Source organism: Lygodium microphyllum, chromosome 27 (genome assembly GCF_053477565.2).
Source record: "Lygodium microphyllum isolate KBCC chromosome 27, Lygodium_microphyllum_v1.1.10, whole genome shotgun sequence".
NCBI lineage: Eukaryota > Viridiplantae > Streptophyta > Polypodiopsida > Schizaeales > Lygodiaceae > Lygodium > Lygodium microphyllum.
This window is the reverse complement of record NC_141161.1, coordinates 79,067,758-79,080,773: the sequence shown is the minus strand read 5'-3', so window position 1 is coordinate 79,080,773 and position 13,016 is coordinate 79,067,758. Positions and strand designations below refer to the sequence as shown.

The 13,016-nt window shown below is 36.8% G+C and overlaps 1 protein-coding gene across 1 annotated transcript; it reads left to right on the top strand.

Moving 5' to 3' along the window:
- The first annotated feature begins 215 nt into the window (after window positions 1-215).
- On the top strand, window positions 216-2,592 carry LOC148012502 (uncharacterized). Its single transcript, XM_087669441.1, has 3 exons — window positions 216-884; window positions 1,271-1,355; window positions 1,512-2,592. Exons 1-3 carry the CDS (start codon window positions 558-560, stop codon window positions 2,081-2,083), a joined length of 984 nt encoding a protein of 327 aa, XP_087525567.1. The 5' UTR covers window positions 216-557; the 3' UTR covers window positions 2,084-2,592.
- The last annotated feature ends 10,424 nt before the right edge of the window (window positions 2,593-13,016 follow it).

Below are 13,016 nucleotides of genomic sequence, written 5' to 3'. Positions count from 1 at the left end.
CTTCAGTGCAGATGACACGTGTCTTTTCCATTGAGAGAAGGATGAACTTCACTTTAGATGGCAGGTGCTCTTTCCATGGAGAGAAATACGATGCATGTGCCCAAGGACGGCTTATAAAGATAGATGGGATGTTGTCTTTTTGTGCGATCATGTGTGTAACAGTACTAGCACACTGTCATTCAAACATCATGGACAGCTGAGACTCGAGAGGCGAAGGGAATAAATTCCAGAGAATCATTCGATTCGCATGCTCATTCCAGAGCACCGGCATGATGATGCTGCGTTGTGCAAACGCTAAGCTTGAGATTCTCTCTCTCTCTCTCCCGCATTGCTTTTCATTGTCCGAGTATTGAGAGACGTCAAGGGCTTTCTATCGAGAAGAAGCCGAAGAGTACAGAGTTCCATCGTATGTCCTGAGATCTTTTTCATTGTAGGAGTTTCAGAAGACACCAAGAATTGGGGCGGGGGGGTTCAATTGCATGATTAGAGAGAGAGAGAGAGAGAGAGATGGTTGATGGGTGAAGAGAAAACGATATTCACGGAAGACGAAGAATATAATGGAGTATTACAACCACCTGCCGCCGCCGCCGCCGCCGCCGCCGCCGCAAACTTGTCAAGATGGCAGTTGTTGTCATCATAACCACATGCATGATGGCCGTTGCTGTCATAACCAAGCAAGTATCTGCAGGGCGGGTGAGCAAGTAAGTAGCTACTACCCTGCAGTTCCAATCTCAACTAACAAGAAGGAGAAGGAGAAGAAAACATGTTGCTTGCTCGATCTCCGCCTCAACAAGAAGAAGAAGAAGAAGCAGCCTGGGAGAAGTGAGGAAGAGGCAGCCCTTCTCCTCCACAAGCACCAACAAGAAGCGCCGCCACAATTTGAGGTACTTGATCTACTACATTATCTCAAATTTAGCCTACCTGCATGTTTCTAATTCAGTGCTTGATTCACTAAAAACTTTGTACTGTGGTAGGGTTTTTCAGTTGATTGACGAAACATCTCAGTGTAAGTAAGGTTTTGAGGTGTAGATATTTTCGCGACAAAACGTATTCTTGTTATTTTTTAACAATTTATTCATTAAACAAATTTCACTAATTAATGCTTCAAAATTCAGACTTCATTGTTCTGTATAACTAGTTGTTTTTAGGCTCTCTTATGTTGAAACTCTAGCGTTAACATTTGCATCTAAGAGAGATCTTGCACACAATCTGGCCATTGCTATGAGCTAACTTCTTGTTAATGATGCATTTTTGTTTTTTCTTCTTAAAGTTCAATACTATTGTCGTGCTTCGAGTAAGGCTCTATTGCCCTGCATGTGCCAATGAAGTCACTAGGAGCTTGCAACATGTGGAAGGTAGGCCAACTATACTTTGGCAGCGCAACAATGCTTATGTTCTCCTTATGTTTCTCCCACTCTCCTCTTATAGAGATGCCATAGGTCTAGTACTTGATGGTATGTTATGAGTCCAATTTTTTTTGGATGATCAATTAACAAGTGTGCTTCATATAGGTGTGCTTGATGTCAATGTTGATGTACCGAATGAGCAATTTATTGTGAAGGGAATCAACCTTGAGGTTGTGACCCTATGCAACAAATTGAAAAAAAAGACAGGAAAGAGGCCAGAGATATTGTTTGTAGACTACATAAAACCAACAACACCACTTGCACCTACTATGGAACAAATGTTAGTGCAACCTCAAGAAGCTATTTCAATAGAAACACAGAATGCTATAGGGGAGCAACCACATGATGTCGTAAGGGAGCAACCACAAAATGTCCTAGTGGAGCAGACACAACCCACAGATACTATAGTTCCAGATGCTAGTGCCCCACATACTTTAGAGTTTAGGCAGCAAAACCTTGATGTTCAATACTATGGCCATGTTAATAATCATTTGCCAACAACACCATACTGTTCAATCCATAATTCTTCACATCCTTATCATCATGTCGGTGCACCTATATTACATCATATTAGATATAATTCATACTATGATGAGATTGAAGATGAAACAAGAATTGTGTATCAACCAGACGAGTTGTTTAGTGATGAAAACCCAAATGCTTGTTCCATAATGTAGCCTTCTATTACTACACTCAACATGTATACTTAATACCATTGCAAATCTCACTCACACACACACACACACACACACACACACACACACACACACACACACACACACACACACACACACACACACACACACACACACACACACACACACACACACACATTGTGTGATAACCCCTTTGACTTTGAGCTTAGATGTTGACATTGATAACAACATTTTTAGCTTTTTCAAAACTGAAATTGTTTAACCGATTGTACTTCTGCTAAAATCTTAGACCTTTTAACTTTTTCAAAAAGACAGAATTACAATATTGTCATTGATAAGTTAATAATTCACACAAAACTTCAATAGATCACAATATAGACAACAAGGGCGCACTATTGTGCACAAGAGCATTGCCTTTTTTCTACACGAGAGAGAGAGAGAGAGAGAGAGAGAGAGAGAGAGAGAGAGAGAGAGAGAGAGAGAGAGAGAGAGAGAGAGAGAGAGAGAGAGAGAGAGAGAGAGAGAGAGAATATACCCTTTTTCTAAATTAATTTTCTAAAATAAATTCTTCTTTCTTGAAGAGCAAAATATCCACACATTTCAAGGCTAAGTGGACCACTTAACTGAAGTTAGCAACGAGGGGTAAATTTTTTGGGACCCACACCACCTTGTCACTACAACATTATATAAGCATATGCCCTAAAGGGCAATGCTAACAAAGCATGACAATTTAGCACAACTACAAGCTATTTGGTTCCGTTTAGGAGTTCCTAGTGTGGTCTCACCTTCTTTCTTCATGGATATATAGTCCATGCTTCTACTTGATCTAGGCTATCAAAGAAATTTCTAACATTCCAAGGCTCATTTGATTCTACAACAACACTCTTTTCATGTCTTACTACATCCTCGTTTGGCAAAGCATAAAGGAAAAACACATCAAGAGGAGTAGGAAACTCCTAAAAGGACCTAAAATGCCTCGCTTGAGTTCCTACTAGATGTATCTTTTGAGTGGATCATTCATCTTCTTACTCTAATTCTACTTTAACATTAATTTGAGGGAGACTTGCATTCTATTCTAGGTCTTTGGCCTATTAGGTACAACTTGATCTTGTACAAATGGGATTGGGATCCTTTCTACAATTGTACTTACCTGATTTTCTACAACAATTTCTTGGAGGCTTGTGTGGGCTCTATAAAGAGGGTGTTGTGCATTTCTCTCCCCAAATCCTTTACTTTTAGAATCTTTAAAGGGATGGTATCATTGCAATTGAATGTAAATGTTCAAGGTATTTAAGAATTTAGTTTACTAATTAGGATATATAGAATTAATTACAATAAATTATTGAGCTCTATCACTGATTTGACTAACAGTTCTTGTGATTTTAGAAATATGGTTATGCACCATGACAATCTCATTGACTTCATGAGTCACTAATGGTGACTGAGAACTCCTTGATGACACTAGGGGATGGGGCTCTTTGACTTTGTTTTTGCCCCCAATAATAGCTCTTGAGAAGATCTACCACCTTGTATTCTAAAGGAGGTCAAGGAGTTATGTCCCAAGAACTTTTCAAGGAAGAGCTTGTTCCTAGAATTCCTCAATTGGCAACATGTTGGGATGACTTTGGTATTATTACATTTTATAGAGGTGAAAAATTAATGTCAAACAACCATCATTACCCATGTACATTGCTCAATAATTGCATGTACATGACATCCTAATAGGAAGGTCAACTAGAATGACAAGCCTTTCAATGTAGGCACATGCTTACAGAGGGCAATTATGAGGGCCTCTACACAAAGAGAGAACCATTTCATGACATCCACCATTGTGTGCTCTCTTCTCATCATTATATCAATAACCTTCGCTAGAAGAACTAAGATTCCAAGGAAGTAGAAAAAGCAGAGAAAGTATGCAAAAGGGACACTTTAATATTCAAATAATCTCTTCAACAAGTGCAAGGGCTAGATCATTCACTTCCTCAATATTATCCTATTCAATATCCATTTCTATTACATCTCATCCTTACTCTCAATTTCTTTTGCAATGAAATCATAGGGTTGTCTTATATTCATTTAGTTATCACACAATTTGTTGCACAAGATCAACAACAAATGAATTTTCCAAGTTTCATAGATTAAGCAAGAGGTATACTATTGTAGCATACTTGAAGTTTTCTAGCACCACATGTGACCGTCCCTTATTTACGTATGACCATCATTTGTTTTTAGTTTGGACGAGGATGATGCCACTGATAAAAATCTAGGTTATATTCAAATTGTGCTAATTTTCCAATTATCTAAAACTATTAGCCTATGTAGCTATTGAAAATGCATGCCATTAATATTCTAGAAAGAAAGTGACTAACCATGTGCATCTCTTCTTTAGTAATACCATTGTCACTTAGTAGATGTTCAATAAAATCTTTGGGAATTCTTTAATTACACCTTTTGGCAATCAACAATGTGGTGGTTAGTATAGTGTGGCTCTTTATGATTCTATCCACTTGCAATTAGTATGTGCCCTATATTCACTACCTCCCAACACACAGCAATCCCTCATGAAGGTTGCCATCTCACTCTCATTTCTTCTAATGAGATCAAGCTCATTAACTTGGATCTTGTGCATTGATAGAAGATAATACATTATTTTAAACTGATAGGCACGAATGTGCTTATATTGAACCCAAGTCACTAGCAAGGCCTCTTGTGATATTGTCATTTCTAGTTTGGCCATACCTAGGTCATATGTTTCATAGGTATGTGCTAAAAGATTGGAACAATTCATCTTACTTCTTAGGGTATTAAAAACACACCAACCCACTTTATGTATCTCAACCATTTTGTTCAAGGATATCCTAACATAATTAGGTTTAAGACAGGTTTCAGACTAGCTAGAGGGTTAGGTTTGACAATCTTTCTTGGCTTGGCTATTGCAACTTGTGTGTTAAGAGATAGTGTTATCTTTGGCTCTTCAACTATTGTTGGCTTTGTAGTTGTGCTTTCTACACTTGTGGGTGTTCTGTTCTTTGGTTCTTGGGGCATGACTAGTTGTTGAAGAAAATCTTAGTGCTTAATTCCTTTGTCCAATACTCCAAATACATTGAGCTTGCCAAAATAGATAGGAGTTAGGATTGGTCTCATTAATATCCAATTTTGCTAAATTAGAAATTTGAGAGTCCTTAGTTCTTGAGATTATGATTACTTAGTAAGATTTAGTAACTAATGGTAGCTCCTTAGTTCTATAGAATATGATTGCTCATCAATAGGATTTAGCAATTAGAGGTTAGCCATTGCTCTTGAGTGCTTCAAAACAACCTCTACTTGAATTTGGTTTAGTACTAATTTTAAATGCCTCAATATAATTGACTGGGCGGTTTTAGTTAAGAGCTTTCAAACCAATCATAAAGGTCATGCCAAATAGTTGGAATACTCCTTAGAATGATTACTATGAGTTTTGATTTCAAGGCAGAGGATGGATCACATGGTGATTAGGTCTCTCAACATGTTTCTAATTTTGCAATCCTTGCTTAGTTTCATAATAATAATTTTATAGTATTTTCTTAGTCTCCTAATATTTTTCAATGTATGTTTACTTCCTTAGCATTAATTCTAGGGTTAGTGGGAAATTTCTATCGACTCATTTTTCAAGTGAGGCTACCTCATATCCTCTTTTGGAGCTTGGAAATTGGTAACTCACCTAACATCTCTCTTACATTCTAAGAGTAGGATAAGCTTTTGCTAAGATGGGAGAGTTGTTGCTTCTTTTGATTCATGGAAATTATTGACACCTTGAATATATCTTTGACTTATTTATGTATGGTTTTCAACCACTTGCTTTTAATATCTCCTTCTTGAACATTTTATACAATCCTTGTCAATTTTGGTCTATTGGTTTTGGTTGAAAGGTTGGGTGTTGTTTAGGCTCAATGATCAAAAGGGGAAGTCATGAATAAGGTTGTGATGGACTCATTGGAGCCAATTTGGATTGTGACACTATTACCTTTACTTTCTACCCAATCTTCCCCTTATTGGATTTTCTTGGTTCACACATTTTTAGATTTTGGCACTTGATAGCTTTCATTTAGGCTTTTCTTTTTTCTTAGATCCATTTGATCACATTGATGGATGCTTCTCCTATAGTGCTACGTGAAACTGCTAAGAGTTCGATGCATTGCAAAGCTAGCATGGGTGCTAGAGCTTCTATAGGCATGTAAGTCACAATTGTAATTTGTGTAAATAGTGTCTAATCTTAGGCTTTTAGGATGTTATCACTTGCCTAATGGTCTATGAGACTTGGTTTGATTAAAAAGGGCACACATTTCCTATGCCATTCTATGCAATTATGTCCTCTTATTCAAATTATAGATGGGTTTGATTCAATTTTAGGGTTGAGCATACATGGCACTACAAAATTATTTGGTTCCCTTGGGATTGAGAAAGGATTAAAATTAAAAACTATGATTTGAAAAAACATCAATGGTGCTAGATTGTCAATTCCAAATATTTATAAGGACACTCTCCTCCCAAATTTTGAATAATCAACTTAAACTCAAACAAATAAGGGATGCTCTAATTTAGAGCAACATAGTGTATGTTGGTAATGTTTGCAAGGCTAATGGACACTTGGCAATGACTAGGACTGCATACAACCAACATTTCCATGTGTTTGTTATTTATCAGACTTGCTGTGGGAGTAGGTTATATTTGAAAGGCTCTAGGTTGGTAGTATGATGCTCTAATTTGAAGCAAAGGCATAATGCATTGGTAGTAGTGTTGGCAAGGCATGTGGCTACGTTGTAGAGGGCTAGTAGTGTTGGTAAGGCTAGTGGCTACTTGTGAGGGAGTAGCCTATTTTCTAGGAAGATTTCCTTTTCAAATTCTTAGGTTGGAATTAAGGCAATATAGTTAAGAATAGGCATTAAGGTGAGTTGTGACCAAGCCAATGCACATTGAGTAGGGAGGTTGCTATTAACCTTTCATAGATGCTAGCACTTTATGGTTATGTGACTGTCCAAAGAGTGCCTTCATATTTGTGGCTTCCTCGTGCACCCAAGACCACACTAGGTTGATTCAATAGTTTCCCAAACTTCTAGGTCTTCCAACTTCTCTTATTTAACCTTGATTCTGTTTTTCTCTTTTGGGGGGGGGGGGGGGTTGTGGATGGGAAAAAAACTACAAAAAGTTGACCTTTTAGTTGAAGCTAGCTTATTTGTGCCAATCTCATCTATCCATATGCATGAATCTACCAACCTCAAAATCTTCCACAACTCCTTTCAGAAGTTACATATACTTGGACCACCAGTCCACCTCTTTCCTTTCTCCATTATAGATACTTGAAAATGAATTGAGTTGAGCTTGAAGAATCCTAGGAAATCCCAACATGTTTGACTTAAAATGAGCAATGAGCCAAGTATATAAAGAGCCAAATGGATGTAAGTTAAAGCACAAACTCTAAGGCTTGCCAAGCTTTGATGTGTACTTGCAAAATGGTGTCTAGAACAAATGATTTAATGCTCTCTTGCAAGATGATGGAAGAGGTCAAATTTCTTTTGTCCATAGTTTTGCTTTTGCAACCTAAATCATTGTAGAAAAATTCACTTTCAAAAATGCAAGATATAATATGGTTCCTTTTCAATAAAAATGTGGATCACCACATTGTAATAAAAACTTGATAAATGTATCCTTTCTTTCAAAAGAATGATTCTTTGGTACAAAAGAAGCTTCATTATAAATTTTGGAAATTCTTTGAGATGATGAATTGAAAGGAAAAAAATATAAAAAAACCAAAAAGATCATACATAATATTTTATAGATTATTTAGGTTAGCTAATTTGTATTTTAATTATACCCTAGTTTAAGGGTGTCTTAACTACATCAATAATCTTATTTAGATTATTTTGTGAAATTAAATTTGTGGTTAAAATCATGAATATAATTAAAAAATTGGTCAATTATTAATTTTATGCTTAAAAAATAAAAAAAGAGAGAGAATAAAGTAGCCAAAAAGTAGAATTCAATAACTCTTAAGATAAATAAATAGAAAAGTAGAGAAATACTAGAATAGAGAGATGAAATAAAAGTTTTATTAAAAAAATGAAGGTGAATGGGATATTAATTTCTCTATTTTGGTGAACTTATTCTTTAAAGAGAATTGATTTAACATCTTTACCTGATGAGTTTAATTTTCAAGTAGGTATGTAAGTTATGAATCTTAGAAGAAACATCTAACTACACTTAAGAGAGATGGTGACACACTTATAATACATGAGATCATTTCTATTTTGAGAAACTATAATGATAAATGAGGCAAGCACTTAGAATTTGTATGGTTTGTTGAATAAAGTTTTGAAGAAAGTATTTGTTCTACAAGACATTCGAACCTTATGAGTGTTAGTTGAGTTTAGGTTGTAACAGCAAAAAGTTGAAAACCTAACAAATCTAATGATGAGGTGTGTACCTAAATGGAAGTACATGAAGGATTTGCATTATGATTTAACTAACTCACAAATGAAGTGCATTTTATGTGGGCACAATTTTAGAGGTGGAGCTTGATGTGCTAAGGAGCATCTTCTAAAAATATCAAGAGATATGGTTGCTTGTACTGATCAACTATTTAATGTAAACCTTTTTTTTCGGAATTTTTGAAAGAACATGGTAGTGCTACAGGTTAATCTTAGGGAGAATTCCCATCAAAGCCAACCTTCATTATATGGGACTAGTGTAAGATCCTCTCATGTTGGTCAAATTTCATGACAAAAGGATTAAAGGCAAGCTTTCAAAAGGAAAACAACCTAAAGTGGACACAAGATATTGTTACATTTGATATACCCTTCAATGTCAACTACAAGATACATGCCACATATTCACATTCAAAGCGATGCAAATATTCATTAAAAAAATTACTCCTGTCGTTGCTAAAAGCGTCAATATAGGCATCTCTACAAATTCATCACTAATAGACTGCTATTTACGTTGCTATTAGTATCACTTCTGTGATGCTAACAGCGACACAAATAGCATCGCTTTGCGATGTGAATAGTGACTAAGATAGCGATGCATGTAGTAAATTAGTGATACAAATAGCAACGGTTATAGAGAAAAAAAATTGGTGGTAGAGGGCAGTAAGCTTCTCTGCCACCCCTACAACACCATGTGCTGAATAATATTATGCAAAGCAATTACATATTGGATATGTATTCATCATCAAGACGAGCACGAAAACTACTTAAAAACAGAAGATTGATAACTCATAAAATAAGTACAAGACTAGTGATGACAACTCATAAAATTACATGGAACCATGGAAAGGAAAGCCAAAACAAACATGAAAATCTATATGTAAATATCGCAAAGTGCGATTTTATACAAAGGATGATAAATATATCTAAGGAATGCTACATGAAAGAGGCCTGTACGAATCACAGGACCAAAAAGGAAAATGATGTGTGCTCCATGAATCCAAGTGTGTGCTACAAGTCCTTGCCATTTGAAAGCTTGCCTCGACACAAAGGAGGGATTCAATAGAGGATGTCTTAATCTCCTAATGTGAGATCCATTATTGCACTAAATTTGACAACCTATAAATTATCGAATGTATTTTTGGAGTGAGGCACCCTGCGATCATGATTGGTAGTATAAACCGTCAAAAATTTGAAGCATTATGAACATCAAATAGACACTAAATAGCGAAATATTGAGGTTACTTATTATCAAGATCAGGACAAACCTGGCATATTGAGATTACTCCTCTCATCGACTATAATTGTGATAATTGCGTCTTCGCTCAGAAGAGTGTCTGTAAAGAAGCTCCTCTTCTGAGTCATCAAAGCTCGTGAATTAGTAAGACATCTTCGATCCTACAATCACTCAAAAATTTGTGTTTATCAAAGAAACAACTGTTGCATGTCACCACGAAGGTGTCGCTTACACAGAAAGCTATCATTTGCTAGCAAAAATTTGTCACCTATGCCCAGGAAGTTGTTGCCTATAGCAAGCTGCTCTCACTTACATCAGGGAGAGGTCACTTACAAAACACAAATTTGCATTTTTTGCAAAACATAGAATGCTAGGGCTGCTTGATGATTGGACAAGGTCGCTTGGTCTTGGAAGATGTAGCCTGGTTGTCAAAAGGGTTGATTGGGATCTAGAGCACTTGTATGAGCCATAAACACAGGCTGGAAATTTGTTTGGAAGGTTTGGGTTGTCCTCAATGATGAAAACCTACTCTTCTGCAAGAAATCTCTAAGTTGTGTCCTCACTTAGGCGATGATACCATGTGAGTGTGCAATAGAAGAGAAACTCGAACAGAGAGAGAGAGAGAGAGAGAGAGAGAGAGAGAGAGAGAGAGAGAGAGAGAGAGAGAGAGAGAGAGAGAGAGAGAGAGAGAGAGAGAGAGAGAGAGAGAGAGAGAGAGAGAGAGAGGAAGCAGAGGATGAAGGAAGAATACAACATTGAATGAAGAAGAATGCTAATGCAATGATGATGGACTAATTAGTCCTTGTATGCAGCCCAAAGCATCAATGAGGGCACCAGATTATGCTAATGACGATGGTAGCACCAAGCATGCAGAGTTGAAGTGTTGGAGTGTGCACCTACAAAATGAAGACTAAAGATTGAAGAGTGTGTGTGTTTGCCAAGTGGGGGGGTTTGTTATAAATAGCCAAATCCCTAAAAAGTTGGTTGACCTAGTTCTATAAGGGTCATAAATGCTGCTCGAGTAGCATTTAATGCTAGTCATTGAAGAAAAAATGTTAGAAAAATAGGGATGATGACAATGACAATGTCCAACAAGTGTAGACAGACTATGTAAAGCAATAACTAGCCTAGGAATGCACACGGGAAGTCGACACATAAAGAAAATGCACATAAACTACCAGAGCTCCTATGTCTCTATTAGACTCTAACACGAGCTCACAACTAGGAGATGATAGACTAATACAACTAACATAGGTAGGCTAACATGCAAAACTAGGAGGGGGAGTAGTCTGATAACCCATTTTTTAAGGGTATCACTTTTTATTTTTTTAATGGGTGTGGATCTAAGGTATACTTTTCTTTTCTTAATTATTTATTTTTTGTAAAAAACAAAAAAGTTATGCGGGGAGAGGGGGTGGCATGTTGCCGATGGCCCTTCTAAGGTCTCTCTCTCTCTCTCTCTCTCTCTCTCTCTCTCTCTCTCCCCCAACAAAGCCCTTCCCTTTGACCCTTATTCAAAAGGTTCAATTTAATTCTTTTTTTAAAAAAAATTCTATGTGTGTGTGTAAAACCTCTCTTTTTAAACTAAAAAATCAACTTACAAGTACAAAAAAATTAAAAAATCTGTAAAATCAACTAAATAATTCATAAAAATAAATTTAAATTCGAGATTATTTGTAAAATGTATCAATAAAATTGGTTAATCAAGTAAAAAATAAGTTTGAAAATTTATGAATAATTTTTGCTAACTAAAGAAAATTGACATTAAATCAAAATAAGTTGAAAATTTGATAATAAGTTAAAATAAATCGAGAAAATTTATAATAATAAAAAATATATTTTTAAAATTTTATAATAAATTAATTTGATTTTAATATAAATCATTACAATTGAAAGACCATCAAAATAAACTCAATCAAATTTAATAAAAATTATGATAATAAAGAAAAAATCAAGTTGATTAGGAAAGAATGAAAAGTAAATCATAATAGAATATTATAAATCAAATACTTAAAAAATTGAGTAAATCATTTTGAGCTTATATGAGTGTATATAAACATATATGAGCATACACAAGCATATATAAATGTGAAAACTCAATGGTGCACATGTGAGGTGGTGAAAATAGGAGACAATCTTGTGTGGTTGGTGGAAAACTTCAAGTATATTACATTTTCTTCCCCCTTGATGAAGGAATCAATATGTCCTCACCTCATGAGAAAATCAAGGTGATCCCTTTAGAGAATGGATTCCTCTATCTAGTGTTGAGCTAAATTACCATTAGCAATCATTAAATAGCCCCAAAGTTGCACTTAATTAATGAACTTTAACCATTAGTCTAAGCCATGATCAGTTCGATAAAGTTTCAGTGTTCTATATATAAACCCTAATTTGGGAGGCCCCAAACTTTTTATCAATAGATACCCTACCCTTCCATTCAATCAATCACATTTTTGCAAGTTTCACGTGCTCTAGCTTCATTGCCCACATCTTATTTGTGGAGAACATCTCATCTAAGGTCACCTTACATTGTCTACATCCATCCGACACACTTGTTTCTAGCCTCCACTACACAGTCTATACCTTTCACAATTGTGTTTGTTATTCATATAGCTAGGTGACCACCATCCACTTCTACCTTTACATTTACAACTGCCACCCTACTATCCACATCATCCAAAAAGCTGGGTATTGTAACATCCCGAAGGCACGCGTGAACTGCCTCAATAGAAGATAATGGAATTGGATAAATGAAAAATTTTTTTATTCCCCTTATCCCCCCAGCCGACTGACGAGCTGGAGGGGGAGGGGAATAGAAGGAGTGATTAAGCTCCTTGGTGGAGCTTGGAGTGAGGGAGAGCCATGCGTGCTGCCGTGTAGGGGAGGGAGAGAGGCTGAGGCGTTGCCGTGAAGACCTTAAGGGGACATCGTCATTCTACAGAGAGGGAGAGAGTGAGTCTCTGTGCTCAATTCATAAGGGAGGGAGAGATCGAAGGTGGCCACTGCCATAAAGCTGGAGAGGGAGTGGTGAGCCAGGAATCGGTTGTGGAGAAGACAAGCGTTGGCTGTCATGTAGCCAGATGGAGCCGCCGCCTGAAGCCATGAGAGGTACGGGGATCGATAGGGGATCTCTGCAGCAGCCGCTGCCTGAAGCCCGTATGCCACGCTGCCGCCTGGCCATTCAAATTCCCCTCCCCCTTCCCCCACGTGCTTCTAGAAGCTTCCAAGCTTCTAAGGGGAGGCTCTATAAGCCCCC

What these genes read in the sequence shown, in the direction of transcription:
- LOC148012502 (XM_087669441.1), top strand. Translation starts at nt 558, where the DNA reads ATGGAGTATTACAACCACCTGCCGCCGCCGCCGCCGCCGCCGCCGCCG. An exon ending in AAGCGCCGCCACAATTTGAG is followed by an intron (nt 885 to 1,270) that starts GTACTTGATCTA and finishes TTCTTCTTAAAG; the next exon opens with TTCAATACTATTGTCGTGCT. An exon ending in GAGCTTGCAACATGTGGAAG is followed by an intron (nt 1,356 to 1,511) that starts GTAGGCCAACTA and finishes TGCTTCATATAG; the next exon opens with GTGTGCTTGATGTCAATGTT.